General features: G+C 51.4%; 1 protein-coding gene and 1 long non-coding RNA gene across 2 annotated transcripts in view; one reads left to right on the forward strand and one right to left on the reverse strand.

Annotated features, from left to right (window-relative positions):
- Window positions 1-1324: 1324 nt before the first annotated feature.
- On the forward strand, window positions 1325-7930 carry LOC140686839 (uncharacterized). The gene is made up of 4 exons (XR_012060823.1): window positions 1325-1742; window positions 4629-5369; window positions 7088-7249; window positions 7359-7930. It is a non-coding gene; the product is annotated as an uncharacterized lncRNA (long non-coding RNA).
- Window positions 7931-10315: 2385 nt separating this feature from the next.
- Window positions 10316-17313, reverse strand: part of KBTBD12 (kelch repeat and BTB domain containing 12) — a 47485-nt gene continuing 40487 nt past the window's right edge. The window contains exon 6 of the mRNA XM_072941996.1: window positions 10316-10752. Coding sequence (XP_072798097.1) covers window positions 10571-10752 — 182 coding nt within the window. The 3' untranslated portion in view covers window positions 10316-10570. The remainder of the gene's footprint in view (window positions 10753-17313) is intronic.

Raw genomic sequence — 17313 nt, forward strand, 5'->3', positions numbered from 1 at the left:
TGTAACGTATGAGTTTTACATCTTCCTCTGGGGCTCACAAGTGCAGATGCTCTCTGGGGCCAGGGAGGTAACGTAAATGAGCGAGGGAAGCTGGATATTCATCACGAAAGGGTGAGGACTACGGCAAACTGAATCTCAAGAGTCAGGCCTCACTCGCCCCCGTCTACTGCCAGGTGGGAAGGTAGGCCCAGACTTGCAGATTTTGCTAAAGAGACCTGGCATTGTGTTGAGGTTTCCAGGCTGTGTCTTCTCTGGACAGCCCCACCTGGAGAGTGGGAGTGAACCCTGACCACCAAATGTGCCCTTTTCCCGCAAGCCTGTGTTCCTGAAATGTCTTCTCCAGCCACAGTACCCGCTGGGCACAGAGTGAGGCAGGGGAGGCTCAGATTCAGCCAGGCTTTGAGTCTCACAGCAGGTAGGTAGGAGAGGGTGGACGGGAGCGGACGGGAGCCAGTGATGTTTTCTTACTTGTAGATAGATGGGGCTTCCTCAGGAGTCTGAACAAACAGAAGCCACTTTTTCTGATTACAAAATGATTCAGTTAGAAGATACATGAACGTACCAACAGGTGATTGAAAGTTTGTAGTCTCACGTCTGGAGAGAATTTAGTGTTGTTGGTTTCCTTTGTCTTTGTTCCTTACCTACTTGTAACATAGTTGTGACCACATGTTTTGTATATTGCTTTTATATTGTAACTTAAATCATTTTTAATTTTCACGTTTTAAGTATTCTAAATATGGTTATATCATGTTATTTTCCTCCTGTCACTAACATTTTTTTCCCACAAACTTCATTTTAATACTATATCCATGGGTGGTACATCCAGGGAGGCACCACGGTTTTACATAACGATTTCCCCGAAGTTAGGGGTTTAGACTGGTCGCTGGTTTTTTCCTGTTATAAATCATGCTGGGATGAATACCTTGATGACCAAAATGACAGCCTATTATTTCTTCAGGATAGAATTCCCAAAGTGGGAATTTCTGGGTAAGTCAAAAGCAATAAACATGTTTAAAGTTCTCTGTGTGTATCGCCACGTTTGTCTGAAGGTGGACTGTACCTGTTTTGACTCTTAACAAGTGGTACCCTGCAGACTGTATTTTAAACTCGAAAGGCCCAGGTCCTCAGCTAGGTTGAAAGACAGCATCTTACCATGCAGGCTGCCCGGGCCTAAAGAACAGCGCCTGGACCTTCTGGAATGTTCCTCACCCTCCTCCAGCCCTCCTCATGCCGGGGGTCTGTGGTTTTCTACAGGATGGTGGGCATCCCTGCATGGCCAGGCAGTGTCCTTCCCAACTGATGGCAGCACGGAAGCCCTCACTGTTAGCGTCGCTGACCCTTTGGAGCCCGTCCCCAACAAGGGTCCTCCTGCTGCGACGCTCGAGCCAAGAGAACGAGACAGCGGTTCCGAAGCGAAGGCAGGCGTTGTTACTTGGTCAAGGAATGGAAAGGCGCGCTCCAGCTCTAGACGCCACACCCGCCCGGAGAGGCCTGCGCGGCTGCCTCCCGGGCGCCCTGCGGCTGCGTTCCCGGGGCGGTTCCGACGGGCCGCCCAGCTGGGCCGCTCGCGCGCTCTGCGCACGGCCCGCCGCGCCGTCCTGGCTGCAGCGGCTGCGCGGGGTCTGCGCACGGCTCAGTCTGAGGCGTCGCGGCCCCTTCTCACCTGGCCTGCGGTGCGGTGCGGGGGCCCTACACGCCACCCCCCCGGGCCAGCGACCTAGACGCAGGGCCGCGGAGGAGAGGTTCGCTTCGTTTTACTGGACGGCCTCTGCCTGCTCGGCGCGACGGCCGCCTCCGGCTCGCGTTCCGGGGGCCTCTCCTCGCGGCGTCCCGGGCGGCCCCTGACCCCCGCGTGGCTGCTCCGCGCCCTCCAGCGGCGGCCCGACGAGGACGAGGCCGGGGGAGGGAAGCTGAGGGCGGCCCGCCGGGCGGCCCGGAGCGGGGAGACGAGCTCCCGGGTACCGGCCGCCCCTCGGGCCGGCTTCTGGGGACGGGCTGGCGGCCGTGCCCCCTTCCCCTCGCGGAGCGCCCTGCCTTCGGGGGTGGGCGGAGACTGCGCCGCGAGCGAGGGGTCTCCTGGGCTCACGCGGCTACGGTGTGACCCCCCCGGGGGGCGCCTTCCCCCCGCGAGGCCCGCCCGAACCCACGCGCGCAGCCCGGGCTCGCTGGGAACCAGCCCTGCGGCCCCGCGGGGCCTGGACGGTGGCGGAGACGGCAGAGGCGGGGCCCCCGTCCCCAGGCGCCGCGAGGGGCCTGCGGGGCGCTCTCCTGGGGGAGCCCGCCGGGCGGGGCGCAGGCGACCCCTCGTGGGTGGACAGCTGCAGACGGGCGCTGGGTGGAAGAGCGGGAGCGGGAGTCCGGGGCCCGGAGGCAGCCAGCGCTGGGGGAGGCGGGTGGAGGAGCCGGGTCGTTGCTGGGCCCTGAGCGAGGGAGTCGGCGTGAGGGGCGGGGAGGAGGGGAGGGGGCGGAGGAGAGCAGGCGCCGTCCCGCCTTCACCTCCGTGGGGCAGGCAGCCCGGGGCATCACCCCCGAGAGCAGAGGCGCCTTCCCTGCCCTCTGCTGCTACCCCAGCCACCCCCGCCATCCTGGGCCGGCAGGGACGGGGGGATGGGGACCTGAGGGGCTGAGCACAGAGGAACTGTTTAAACTTCCAGTTCAGACCAAGTGGCTTCTCCTGACCACCCCCTGCGGCCCCCTCCCCTGTCGTACTCGAACACTCGCACACACGGGGCTCTGCTGCCCCCTCGTGAGCCGTGCTCACACCTGTGCAGGCTACCTGGGCTGGGCCGCTGTCGGGAGACCCGCCGGGCAGGTAGAGGTTCACCCCTGGAAAAATCCATGTTCTGTGAATCATAGGAACTTGCTGTTTGCAGCCGTTGAAAACAGCCACTTGTCCCAAGTTCTTGGGGGTTCTGTCTGAGTGGGACCTGGCAGTGGGCAAGCTGCAGGCAGAGCCACTGGTCTGACTGGGCTAGCGGGTGGGCCCCATGTGGGTGGGCAGCCCCTGCCTCAGTCCCCGCCCTGCACCTTTCTTCCTCCCCCTCCCCTCAGGGTGCCAGGCTGAAAAATGGAGCAAGTGTGCTTGTGGGGTGGTCAACATGGACAGAGGCCTGCACTGTGTCAGGCCCACTGACCAGGTGTCTCAATGTCCGTTTGTGCCTTCGGCCCTCACAATAGCCCTGCAAGGAGGAATCTGGTTTTTAATTTTACTTTTAATTGTGTAACATACATATAACATAAAACGTTCCATCTTAACCATTTTTACGGGTCCAGGTCAGTGGCATTAAGAACACTGACATTATTGTGCAGCCGTCACCACCATCCATCTCCAGACCTCTTTCATCTTGCAAAACTGACACTCTTTACCCGTGAACCACTAACTCCCCACCCTCTGCCCCAGCCCCTGGTGCCCACCATCCTACTCTGTCTCTGTGAAGCTAATAGCTCTAGGTCGTTCATGCAGGTGCGGTCTCACAGTACTTACCTTTTTGTGACTGGCTCATTTCACTGATGTCCTCAAGGTTCATCTATGTCATCACTGGTGTCAGAATTTCCTTCCTTTCTAAGGCTGAATAATATTCCATTGCATGTATAGACCACATTTTGTTTATCCATTCATCCACTGATGGCCGCTTGGGTTGTTTTCCACCTTTTGGTTATTCAAAATAACTTTCAAGGCCACAGCTTTGGGGTGAGGATGTTGGGGGTTAGTGAACCATGGCAGGTCCCAGTTCCCTCCCAGTAGAGAGGGGTGGGCAATTCTCAGCTCATTCAGGTGTGGTGAGGTCCGTAGACGAGAGAGCAGACAAGACGTATTCCCAGACCTCTTTGGAGGCGTGGGTCATCTGTGAGTTCCTGGGCCAGCATCATGGTCTGGCCCCTGGAGGGCCCCTGCCAGTCACAGAAGACCGTGGTCCAGGGACCTCTCTTTTCTGCCCTGCCAGGGACCTCCCTGCCCAACCCCATCTCCTTTCCCAGAAGCTACTCCCCCATAAACCTTTTGGACACTCCTAACTCCGTTTCAGCACCTGCTTCCTGGAACCCTGGGGGACCCAACTGACAGCGTCATGACAAAAATTAGCTCTGTCCTTAGCAGAGGGACTGGGGCCCAGGCCTGTAGATCTGAGGCCACTGCTCCTCACTGCCTCCTGGCTGTCCCCTTCAGGGTGAGGGTTGGGGCAAAATGACAGGAAAATCTAATGAAGAGCTCTGTTGTCGGGATTCTGAGTTCAGGTTTTGGAGTCAGAGGCCTGGCTTCAAATCCAGGTCTCTGATGAACTCTGGCATTGCTGGCAGGAGCTTCACCTGAGTCGTGGTCTCCTGAACTATGAAGGAGGAATAATGGAGGAGACTCTCCCTGGTGGCAGGGCCCAGAGAACTCAGGGAGCGAGAGTGTGTGAAGTACTTAGCATGTAGGGTGCTTGCTGAAGCGTTCGTAACTGATGGCTCCCCTTTGTCCTCATGGATCACAACTCTTGGGTGCTGTGAAAAGCTGTTTTTTTGTTAACACGAGCCCAGTGGACATTTGTGTGGGTCTAAAAGGACTCAGAAAATTAGGACATGAACAAGAAAGGAAAATCAAGGTCATTATCTCGCTTCACAAATCTTCTCCTTGTCTTGTTTCCTAGTGTGTTTAACAGAATCATCACTCCCCTGATGCCTCGGCTGTGGTCAGCACGTCCACATGCGGTACTGACCTCCTCAACGTCTTCTGGGCCCGTCTCCTGCCATCACTGCCCTGACAGATGCACCACCCAGCGACTCCCCTTCCTGTCTCCCAGGCGGCCCTGTCCAGCTCACCCTCCACAGCCAGAGCTCTCCTGTCTGTTGCCCAGTTGTCCTCGGCGGTGTCCGTATTCAGTTGATTAGGTTTGGCTGCTTATTACAGAAAACCCCAAATAAGAGCAGCTCAGACGTGATAAAGTTTCATTTCTCTCACTTTCAAGAAGTCTGGAAGTAGCCATTCCAGGTTTGCTACCATGCTCAGTGGTTTCAGAGGCCTAGGCTCCTTCTGTGTTGTTGTTCTGCCATGTACACCTCGTAGTCCAAAAAGGCTGCTCAAGCACCAGCAGGAAGGAGGAAGGGAACAGTTACACTTCCTCCCTTCCAAGATCCTCTCTAGAAATTGTTCACACAGTTTCCACATATATCTCATAGGCCAGAATTTAGTCTTTTGTCACACACAGCTGCAGGGGAGGCTGGGGCATGTGTAGCTCACACCCAGAAAAATGCAGAGCGTTCAAATACTCAGCTTAAAGAATGTGTGCATGTGTCTGTACCTGGGTCACCACGTCCAGGACCAAGAGAGACCCTTGGTGCCTCCTCCGCAGGCTCCCGTGTGCGGCTCCCAGTCGCCAGACCTCCCCCAGGTAAGAACTACCCAGCTCCGTTGCTGTCGGTAACTTTTGGAACTTTGAGTACATTAAAACGTTCAGCCTGGGGTCTTTTGCGTCCGGCTTCTCCCCCAGACCTCACATCTATGAGATTCGTCTCTGCTGTAGCATGTGCGGTACCTTGCTCTTTGTTGTTGTTTTTTTTTTTTTTAAATGCTCTGTGGTGTTTATGTGTCCCTGCTCTCGCTGATGAACGTCTGGGTTGTTTCCAGTTTGGGGCTATTTTTTTTTTTACTGAAGTACAGTCAGTTTACAGTGTTGTGTCGATTTCTGGTGCACAGCATGTTTCAGTCATACATACACATACATATATTCTTTTCATATTCTTATTATAAGTGACTGCAAGATACTGAATATAGCTCCCTGTGCTCTACAGTATGAACTTGTTGTTTATCTATTTTATATATAATAGTATCTGCAAATCCCGAACTCCCAGTTTACCCCTTCCCACCCCTGCCGGCAACCGTGAGTTTATTTTCTGTCTGTGAGTTTGTTTCTGTTTTGTAAATAAGCTCACGTGTGCCTTCTTTTAGATTCCGCATGTAAGTGATACTATATGGTATTTTTCTTTCTCTTTCTGACTTAACTTCACTTAGAACGATGATCTCCAGATCCATCCATGTTGCTGCAAATGGCATTATTTTATTCTTTTTTTATGGCTGAGCAGCATTCCATTGTATAAATAAACCACGACTTCTTCATCTGGTTATCTGTGGATGGACGTTTAGGCTGTTTCCATGTCTGGGCTGTTGTAAACAGTGCTGCTGTGAACACTGGGGTGCAGGTCTCTTTTTGGATCAGGGTTTCCTCCAGGTACATGCAGCCTGGAGCTCTTTTTAACAGAGCTGCTTTGAACATTGTGTGCGGGTCTTTTCATTTCTCCTGGGTCTGCACCTCGGAGCAGACTTGCTGAGTCTGGGTGAGTAATCATTGTTTCAGATGGCTCTGTATTCGGCTAAGATCCACAAATCCATGGTGTACATCATGATGTAAGAAGAGGCCGACAGGTATTGGGAGCTCACGGGGGTTCTTCGGGACAGCACTGTCCACACAGCCATGCTGGGGCTCAGACAGCAGCTCTCTGCAGAGGCTTCACCTGTCTCCCCAGCCTGCCCTGCCGTCTCCCCATCACACCAGATACTTCCCTGCTTATGCCTGCCTCTCACACTCCTCTCTCTCTGGGATGCGTCCTCCTCCTCCTTCCCCTCTTTGTCCTCCTCCCCACCCTGCAGCCTCCCCTCTGCTCAGATGAATCCCACACATCGCAGCACCCCCCTCCCCCAGGTTGGGACCGATTCCTTTACACCATCGGCTTCCTTGGTGTGTTGTACCTTGAAAATCCATGGGCACAACTGTCTGGTTATAATTATCCCACAGCACCCCAGAATTTAGAATTGGAAGGGTCCTTAGAGGTCCTGAAAGCCCACGGGAGCCCGTCGACTACTTCTGAGCTGGCTGATCCCACATCCCTGGGAGGCTCCAGGCCTTCACTTTCCCATCAGTGCCCTCTGCCCTCTCCCCTTCCCTCTGTGGTCCAACATTTCAGTACATAAGAACTGATGGCCTGTGATCTAAGAGAGCCACACACACAGATTGTGAGATTTTGTATGGTGGCACGTTAACTGGATGCATTGTGGTGATCACTTCACTACATGCACAGATAGAACTAATGCCCTTGCACCTGTCTTGCAAAGCGCGTGTCTGGCAAGATCTCAACCATGGATGAGTCCGGCCGTCTGCTTTCTCCTTGCTGGCCTGTGCAGCTGAACGTTACTGGGCAGACGGGATGCCCCATGAGTCCACCCAACCTCAGGTGGCCCCCAGCACTGCCCAGAATGTCTACCTGTGTTTCCTTGGTCAGTTCACACTTCCACTCTCTGTGCTAACTCTTTTACCCTCTTTTAAAATGTGAAAGCATGATGCACATACATTAAAATTTACCTTTCTTCCTGTATGCTTCTGTAGATTTTGACAAATGGATGCACACAGCCGCCACCACAATCGAGATGCAGGCGTCCCATCACCCCGGCTCCCCATGTTCCCCTGTGGTCGGCCCCTGCCCCACTCTCAGCCCCTGTTGGCCGTGGACACGTGGTCTGTTCCCTGCAGTGTTACCTCCTTTAGAACGTCACATACGTGCAGCCATGTAGTGACACTCAGGGCAGTGCCTCTGGGACTCACCCATGTCGTTGTGAGTCTCTGCGGCTCCTGCCTCCTTCGGCAGAGTCATGCTCTGTTGCACCATGTGTCACCGTCTGCTGACTCATCCTCCAGGTGAATGACAGTTGGGTGCTTCCGGTTTGAGATAATTATGAGAAAAACCACTTTAAACATTTGTGTGCAGGTTTTTGTGTGAAACAAAGTCTTCACTTCTCTCGGGTGAATGTGTGTGAGTGGGATTTCTGGGTCATGGCTCCACTGCAAGACTTTGCCGCAGCCGCAAAAGCCCTTTTGCTTTTCCACTGATGCTGTATGAGAATCCCAGTTGCTCTGCGTCCTTATCAGCAGTTGGTCAGGTTTTTAAAAAAATTCTAGTCATTCTCGTGTGGTATGTTATTGTGGCTTTAAATTCTATGTTCCTAATGATTAATGATACTGAGCCTCTTTTCATGTGCTTGTTTGCTGTCCACATGCTTTTTCTTTGGTGAATATCTTTTCAGACCTTTTGCCCGTTAAAAACAATGGGTTGTTTAGGTTTTTATATTACTGAGTTTTGAGAGTTCTTTACGTATCCTGGTTAGAGATCCTATATCAGATATATAATAATGTAATTATTTTCTCCTTGTCATTCACTTATCTTTTCACTCTCTAAACAGTATCTTTTGAAGAACATAAGTTCTTCATTTCGATAAAGTCCAACTTGTCAGGTTTTTGTTTTATGGATTGTGCTTTTGGTGTCACGCCTAAGAACTCTTTGTCTAACGCACGGTCCCAAGGAGTTCCTACTAGGTTTGTTCCACCCCCTGAAAGGTTTTCTGGTCTTTGGTTTTGGGTGACCCGCCATGTCTTGTGGTCAAGCTCCCAGCATCCCCTGCCCTGACCCTTGGGCATACTGCTGATGTCCCCGTTCCTGGCTGTTCTGGCCCACACGGCTCCCCCCACCACTACAGGCTGGTTCAGCCGAGACGCGGGCTCCTGTGAAGCCACCTCCCCATCTGCCGTGTCCCCTCTCACCCACTGGTCCACACGAGGTGACAGGGATTTCCTTGCCCCCTGCATAGGCATAAAGGCCCGACTCCTTGGGGTGGCCTTTGAGGACTTCTGTGATTGGCCTCCTCTCCTTTTCTTGGCTTCCTCCGGTGCTTCAGCCAACCTGGAAACGGGACCCCCTCATGCCCCCTGCCCACCTTACACGTCGGCCTTGCTCCCAAGCACCTTGTGCCTGGTCACCCCTCTGGTTCCTGCCCAGGAAGTGCCAACACCACCCCCCTCAAATGAGAGTTACGTCGGACTGCAGAGTGAAAAACAAAACGCAGGCAATCTTTTATTAATGGACTTATGATTCCTCTTAAACCGTTTGCTTGTTGTGAAGTTTATCAGTGAGAAAGTGGCACCTCCCTGGTGAGCACAAACTGAACCGGGCGTGGCTGGCAGCTGCAGCTTCTGTCAGCCTCAGCGTCCAGCTCACAGCCCCCCGTGCGCCCCTCCTCAGCGCCAGACCGTCCTGTCTCCCAAAGATGAGAACTGGCAAATAGTCCCAGTTGTGTAAGAGTCCTCCATGCCGTGTGGGGACAGCCGTCAGTTAAAGGGGAAAGGGGAGTGACGGCAAGACGTCTAAAGCTGAGTCTCCAACCGAATCCAAGAGGAGGGGGGCAGAATCAGACACCGTCAGAGAAGCAGCACTCAGAGGGCTTACAAGACACTCAGGTTCGTCAGCACCCGACCTGGACCTGGCGGAGCCGAGGGGCTGGGGCTCAAGAGCCGTCTCAGAGCCTGTGCACATCCCCCTCCTCCAAAACCCCAAGATCCCCCCACCCAGGACTGGGTGTTCTGGGTGCTGTGCTGTGGGAAACGCTGACCACGAGAATAATGAAAATGAAAGTAGCTGCCGCTAAAGAGCATTTCTTGTTTTAGCGTCTCGCAGGCCCTGGGCTCAGCGTTTTCTCACTCAGTCAGCCCTGCAGATGCTTTTCTTCCCATTCTGCACAGGAGGAGGAAGAGGCTTTAGAACGTTTATCCTGTGCTAAGCAGCAGAGCTGGGATGAGAGCCTGGATCCCAAACCCAGTGCATCAGAAATTCGCACGCCCCGCCAGCGAGGCCGCCCTGACCTGGGCTGGGCGGCTCCCTCTGGGGTCACGTGGGAGGAGCGGGTGCAATGGTTCCCTTAAGAGGATGTGGAGGAGGCAGAGACCTGTGGGGGCTTCGTCACCAAGAAAATGAATCACAGAGTGTAACCCTCCACCAGGGAGGAGAGTTAGCTCAGCTTCACGCAGACTCCTGGGCATCCTCGGAGACAGAGAGTGAGCAATGCTGCCCCACCGGCCACCAGAAGACCTGCCCACGGCCCTTAGGGTGCAGCTGCAGACAGGCAGGCGTGGCCCGGCCCTCCTGGAGTCTAGCTTTCTCAAGACCACCCACCCGGGGTCTCACCGACCCCTCCATGTTGGCAGACACAGGTTTCCATCTGGCTCCAGGGTCCATGGACCTGCCTCTCCTGCACGGATGAGCAGCTGGAACCTGGGGACACAGGCTAAAGGTCACCACAGTCACATGGTTCTACTCCAGAGAGGACTCCTTTGTCTGGGGTCGTCTCCCTGGGGAGAGTTTGGGGAGTTTATTGACCATTCCTGCTTAGAAAACAGCCTTGTGCCGTGAAACTCTTGAGAAGTTGGTGAAGAACAGCTACCAAAATGCTTTCTTTGGATCCACCTGCTTCCAGAGGTATAGACAGTAAGAAATTTCCCCATGTGTTGTTTAAATGTCATCCCTAAATTATATTCTGGAAGTGGACTGAAGCAGGCAGCTCCATCCCCACCTTCCAGCCCTGGGGAAGATACTGCAAACCCTAGGTCCCTGAGGGGACTCTGCACACTCCCTCTGCAGCGCCCAGCACATGCTGCCCTGCACGGGGCCACTACGCATGCAATGCACATTACGGGTGACAGACAGGTGCCATGGTCTCCCCCTTCCTGGTGCCTCTGCAGACACCACAGGAGGTCCCGCAGCGATGCCAACCTCAGTGCCCCCCACCTTCTTCCACCAAATCTGAAGGCGGGGGAATGAGGTCGCGGGGGTTCATCCTGGCCACCAGGCAGACGTCATAGCTGTCGTGCATGAGGACGTCGACCGCTACAACATTCCACTGGTTCTCCCAGGGGTCCAGCTCCAGTATCTCTTTGGAGATAACCTCATGGCGATCTGAAAAACAGCAAAGTAGCAAGTCAAGGTATCAGATAGCACAGCAGTATTGAATTCCGAGGCGGTCATCACTATTAAACAGCTTCCTCTAAAAGGCATTGTGCACCAGAAATCAATTAACAAACAGCCAAATAGAAACTTTATGTGGAAGTCACAGTGTTCCTGCTATTTGAGGAATTTCTAAGGACAGCCACATTACAGCAGGGAGGGTAGAGCTCAGTAGTAGAGCACATGCTTAGTATGCACAAGGTCCTGGGTTCAGTCCCCAGTACCTCCATTAAAAAAATAATAATAATAAAAAGAAATAAAACTAATTACCTTCCTCCCCTGCCAAAAAAAATTTTTTTTAGAAAAACTGAGCTTAAAAAAAAAAAGGCCAAATTACAACTCACATTTAAGAGTTAATCAGACATACAGGGCCCTGTTGTCTAAAGTCAAAGAGGTCTTCCAGGGTCATGCTAACAGTTTGTTAAAGGTGCCAGCAAGGGAGGAAACTCTCCTTATTTCTACGCCCGTGAGAGGAGCTCACGTGATCTTGTGTGAGTCACTGACCTCCCTGAGCTTATCTTGCCTTAAATGTAGACAGGATGCTGATTGACAGCCAGGGTCCTACAGGAAACATGGCACACACTAACTGGGCAATTTAAGAGATTTTGGCAAAAGGACTGTTGGAAAGGCATGGGCAGGGTTTAGGAAGACCCAAAGGGATGGTACAGAACCCCAGGACTGAGAACAGCCAGGGCCATTGCCACCTGGGAGGTGACAGAAGAAGGAATGGGAGCTGGAACTTGGGGAGTGCAGTCAGCACAGGTCAGCTTGCAGGACACAGAGCAAGACAGGGAAGGGGACAGGAGGGCTGAGGGGCCAAACAGGTTTCCAGCCCAGATGTCCACTTCACAATTTCATGATGATTGAAGGAAATAATGTGTGTACAACTGCCCAGTGCTGGCATATGAAGGTCAATACTTGAGAAAGGTCTACGTGTGCTTGTAAAGGATGTGGGTTTGTAGTTGTTAATATATGTTCATTAGGTCACGTTATTCAAATCTTCTATGTATTTACTGGTTTCTGTGGACTTGGTCTGTCAGTGTTAAAATAGAGAGCTGTGTTAAAATATCCCACTGAGATTATGGATTTGTCTGTTTCTTCTTTTAGTTCTGTCAGTTTCTAGGGTAAACATTTTGAATCTATTATTAAAATAAATACAAATTTTATCATTTATAAATGTGTCATTTGTGACTGTCTTACTCTAGAATAAGTTCCATTAGAATTCTTTTGACTAATATCAAAACTAGTAAGAAGTGAAGAAGTACAACTTTAAAGACCATTCTGATCATCTTTGTCTTTTAACTAGAGTGTTTAGTACATTTACATTTAATGCAATTACTGAAATATTTTGGTTTAAGTCTGACATCCCATTTGTGGACGGTCCTTGTATCACTTGTTCTTTCTTTTCTCCTCTAATGCTGTCTTTTGGATCAACTGAGTTTTTTTTTTTTATCATTCCATTGCTTCTTCTCCACTGACTCAGAAATTATAAGCCGTGTTTCTGATCTTTTGGCGGGTGGTTATCCTAGATTAAAACGTGCACACCCAGCTTACCAAGATCTGAAGATGATCAATACCTTGACCCTTTTTTGGAGGGCCTTAGAATGGTTTAATTACATTTACTTCCCTCCCAGTTTATTAGCTATTGCTGAGGTGCGTTTTCATTAAATGTCTGTTAAGTCCACCAGACATTTATTGTTCTGTAAAGTAGATGCTCACGCAGGTACCCACATGTTTACACTTGCATTGCTCTTCATTTTTTCTTGCGTCTCAGACTTTTCATCCGGGATAATTTTCCTTATGCTGAAATACATACTTCAGAGGACGTGCTCTTAGGGCGAACTCCATCAGCTTTTGTTTGTCTGAAAATGTCTTTTTTTACCTACATTTCCTGGAAGAACCTTCACTCCCAAAACACCGACACCTTAGCCAGAGCTGATCCTCGTTGCGCCACACCGTGCTCCTCGTGCCGGCTGTTTGAGACGCCGCATCATAGCGCCCCATGGGGCAGGCACTGGCGTACCCCTGTTTTCAGACTGGGGGTCAAGGCCTGGGAGAGTATGTGGCCCGCCCACAGGCACAGCTGGTGTGGCAGAGCTGGAATTCACAGCCAGGCCTGTGAGCCTCAGAGCCAAGCACACCAAGCTCTTGTCCAGCGAGGAAGGACGCATGGGCCTGTTTCCTGCAGCTTGTTAATGGGGCCAGGCGGAGGAGGCAGGCTCTGTGGGTCCTGCAGCTTATACGACTTGGGAGGCCCTCTTTAAGGAAGATATCACAAAATCGGGTACGAAAGTATTTACTTCTTCCAGCTTTATTGGGGTATAAGTGACCAAAAAATCATACATATTCAAGGTGTATGATATGACGATTGAGACGTGTAGACATTGTGAACTGATCGCCACAGTCAAGCGGAGTCACACATCCATCACCTCATAGTTGTGTGTGTGTGTTGCAGCACTTATGGTCTACTCTCGTAGCACAGGGTTATCAGCTGCAGCCACCATGCCGTGCCCAGGTCCCCAGAACTTCCTCGCCTTAGAGCTGCAAGTCTCTGCCCTTGGACCGAAATCTCCCCATTTCCCCTCCCCAAGCCCCTGGCAACCGCCATTCTCCTCTCTGCCTTGGTAGGTGTGACTGTTTTACATCCCACATGTCAGTGAGCTCATGTGGTGTTTTTCTATGTCTGGATTATTTCACTTAATGTCCTCCAGGTTCTTCCTTGTGTGGCAAATGACAGGATTTCCTCCTTTTTTATGCTGAATATGTATGTGTGGATGGGTGGATGTTTATACATCACATTGTGGTACCAGCTCTGCCCAATTCAGCTTTCTGTGGTGAGGGAAATGTTCTGTACTCCACAGTGTCTGATCCAGTAACCACTAGACACGCGTGGTACTGAGTAGTCTGAAATGTAGCCAGTGAGACTGAGGAACTGATTTTTAACTTTTATTTAATTGTAATTAGGTTAAATTAAAACTAAGACACAAAGGTCAAAAAAAATTTTTTTTGCTTTAGTTTTAAAACAAATCTTTTAATCTGTCAGTTTCTGGGAAAGGTCCATGCAGTTCTTGTGGCTTTATCCATTTATCATACGGTCTGTATAGTTTCTGTTTTGTGTATCTCAGAGTTGTGTTGTTAAATGCAGAAGGACCTCGCCTCTGGAATTAGACAGTCAGCTCTCGGCAGCGCCAGCAGCCACCGATTCTGGCTGGCTCTGGCAGAACGGGGGCTCCCCAGCTTGAGGGGGCTGGAAGGAAGGGGGCGAGTGGCTGCCAGGGCCGCGGCGCCACCACTGTCTTCCCACCCCGAGGCTGGCGGTGCCGGGAACCACCATCCCTCCGAAGCATGGCGGTGAGGGGCTGGCAGGTCCGACCCGGGACTGTCTGTCAGAGGGAGACGTCCAGACTGCCTCCTCCCCGTACCTGTCCTTCTGTCCAGGTGGAACCGCCTTCTCTGCCTCATTTACTGCCCTTGTCTTGGAACATGTCTTTTACCATCACCGCACCTGGGGTTTTGGTTTTGTTTTGCTTTAGCTAACGGGTGTCTTCATTCAAATTAATGCCGGCTGGGGCCTTGTGAAAGTTCCGAGTAGACGGGGTTTGTCCACTCATGTTGCTTCCTTCCGCTCCTTTCGGTGCTCACTGGGGAGACTTATTTTCTCAAACCAAGCGTGCACGTCACCACGTTTCCTGGGAGTCTCTCCTTTACGTGGAGTGGAAACGACCACACTGGTGGCAGAGCGATGAGTGAGCTTTCTTGACTGTGAAGGGCATGCGGACTGGGTCACAGGCTTTCGTGTGGCTTTCGAGAGGGGACTTGACCTCTCAGGAGGGACATACCCCGTCAGGGCTTCTGCCCAGGAGTGCCTGACCCTGCTCCTGTCTCCTGGCCGCTCCCGGGGCGCTCCCGAGTCTGCACCCCAGTGGTGCTCAGGGCAGGGAGACAGTGGTCGGCACCTGCACCTACCTGGGCTCCTGAAGTGCTCTGGCTCTGACAAGGAAGAAGGGGGTTGGCGGAACTCAGTATCAGCTCTTTCAGTCAGTTCTCCAGAAATTAGACACACCCGACACAACAGCCTCTTACTCATTGAAGGAGACTGTGCCGGCAGCCTGCCGCCTCTGATGGTCAGCAGTGGGAAACAGTATTTCATCTGAAGTGGATCCTGAGCTCAGGTGATTTTTGAGTGAGTGATGAGATGCCAAAGGCATTCCATGAGGTGGCAGGCCTCCTCAGCTGTACCCCATGCGTCTTAGGGGTGCTCTCTGTTGTTGGAGCTACTTCAGCGGAAGAATTTGAGAAGCACCACATCCTTCAGTTCAGTGAGACAGTCAGACGACTGAAAAGTGAGGATTTTTTTCCTGACTTGCTCTTTGGTGAAATGCTGACACTTTTATTTATTACAGGAATATTACTGAGCATTTCCCACAACCCTGTACGTTACACAGGCTGTGGGGAGAGATGTCCCCTCGTTTAAAAGGTGTGTCCCTCTCGCAGTGGTTTGTTCACCCCAAGGACACTGCACGTCCGGAGCAGGGCCTCCGGCGGGACAGAGATGAGCTGGGGGGCCGCAGGCAGCCGCCGCACCAGAGCTTGGGGGGACTCTACTCGCGTCTTGCTTGATTTTATTTTTCTGTCTTTATTTTCCCTTCACCCCACTTCCTGATTGTTTTAATTTCTGTCTTACTGTGTTGTGTGTGTCTCTATAAGCCATGCCAAGTTCTGTTTCACTTTGAGTAGGTCTGTGGTAAATCGTAAATCATAAGACGGATAACTGGCCACAGGCTGACCTGGTGCGTCCAGCCAGTTGGCTTGTTTTCGGGCGAGAGGTGCTGCCCACCCTCTCTAGTGGAGCAAGAGCCACCAGTCAGCGAGAGGGAAGATTTAGCTCCCGACTCAGGCAAAAAGAAGAGGGTGAGAAGCGTCACAGATAGGCCTGACCTTGGCTGCTGGGGGAAGCCAGTAACAGTGGGCAAAAACCAAACCGACCAGATGACTGTCTGAGTACACGTGGCTGTCTCTGCGGACGGGTGGAGGGAGGCGACAGTCCTTTCCGGTACATCGTGTGTTATGACGTGGCACAGTGACATTCTGCCTCTGTCTGGAAATTCAACTAGTTGGTCCAAGATTTTATATTTTCCACCGAGTTGCAGGAATGGATGTGGGCCCACTGGCACCCACGGAATGACTGGAAACAAGATCCTGCATGTTCAAAGCTTATTTATTCCAAACGTAGAATGTGTTTTACACTTAAAGTTACACAGGAGTTACAATAGGAAATGTTTCTTTCAAGAAAATTAGTTTTTTTGATTTTCTTAAGAAAAATACTTTCTTAAAAAATGAGATTAAGTTTCTCTAACCACAGTGGAAGGTCTAGGAGATGAAATGATCTGATAAAGACCTTGTGTTTCATGGAAATAGCAGGATGTTAATTTAGGTCCACTGCTTTATTCTTTCTTTTTTTTTCTTTGCTCCTCGTTTGCCCATTCCCTTCTTGTTTTTAGATTATTTGACTATATTAAAGATCTCATTTTAACTTAACTTTGAGTTTTCAACTGTACTTCTTCATATAGTTATTGTTTTTCGTAGTTGTTCTAAGGATTGCAAAACTTTTAACAGGCGCTTTGCATGAACACCGCATCACTTCAGGTGGGATGCGGGAGCCCCCACCCCGTCTCAGCCGACCCACCCCCTCGTGTTTAGTTCCCGTCACAAGGGAGACCCTCTCTGAGTGACGGCCAGCCCTGGAGCACATCAGACAGTGTTAGCGTGTCTGCCGATATCTGCCGTTCACCGTCACATCTGTTCAGGTGTTCACCCTTCCTCTCTCTTCCTGGATCCCGGAGGTTCCAAGTTTTCCTGTGATGCCATTTGCTTTCCTTTTGAAGAATTTTCAGTAACTTTCTTTTTTTGGAGCAGGTCTGCTGGCAATAAATTCTCTTCATCTGAGGATGTCTGATCTTAGTTTTGCCCTCAATTCTGAAGGCAACTTTTTTTTTTCTGGATGTATAATTCCAGGGAGCTAGTTCTTTTCAGTGCTTAGATTTTGTTCCATTGTCTTCTGGCCTCTTTGGTTTGAGAAATGAACAGTCATTCTAGTAATTTTTCCTCATGTATTATCTGTTGTTTTTCTGTGGCTCTGAAAGATTTTCTGTCTTAGTTTTAGAAATTTGATTATGATGTGTCTGGGTGTGGGGTTTTTTTCAAGTTCATCCTGTTTTTGGTTAGCTGAGCCCCCTGGAAGCACCCCTTCCTTGTGGACACACAAGGATCCTGGGGACAGCTGAGCTAGAAAACGCAGGAGTGAGCATCGTGGTCGTCACCAAGGTGCCTGCTGTCCAAGCCTGCTGGTGCCTTGAAAGGCTTGGGCACAGAATCTTTTGCAAGTTCCTAAAGCCACAGTGTCACCTCTTGGAGGCTTTTATGAGCAGGGAACAGGCTCCTGCCACTAGGTGTCATCTGCCACCACGGTCTTCTCTCTCATCCCTGGAAACCTAAATTCCTGTCTCTGGAGTG

This window comes from Vicugna pacos, chromosome 17 (genome assembly GCF_048564905.1).
Source record: "Vicugna pacos chromosome 17, VicPac4, whole genome shotgun sequence".
NCBI classification, from domain to species: domain Eukaryota; kingdom Metazoa; phylum Chordata; class Mammalia; order Artiodactyla; family Camelidae; genus Vicugna; species Vicugna pacos.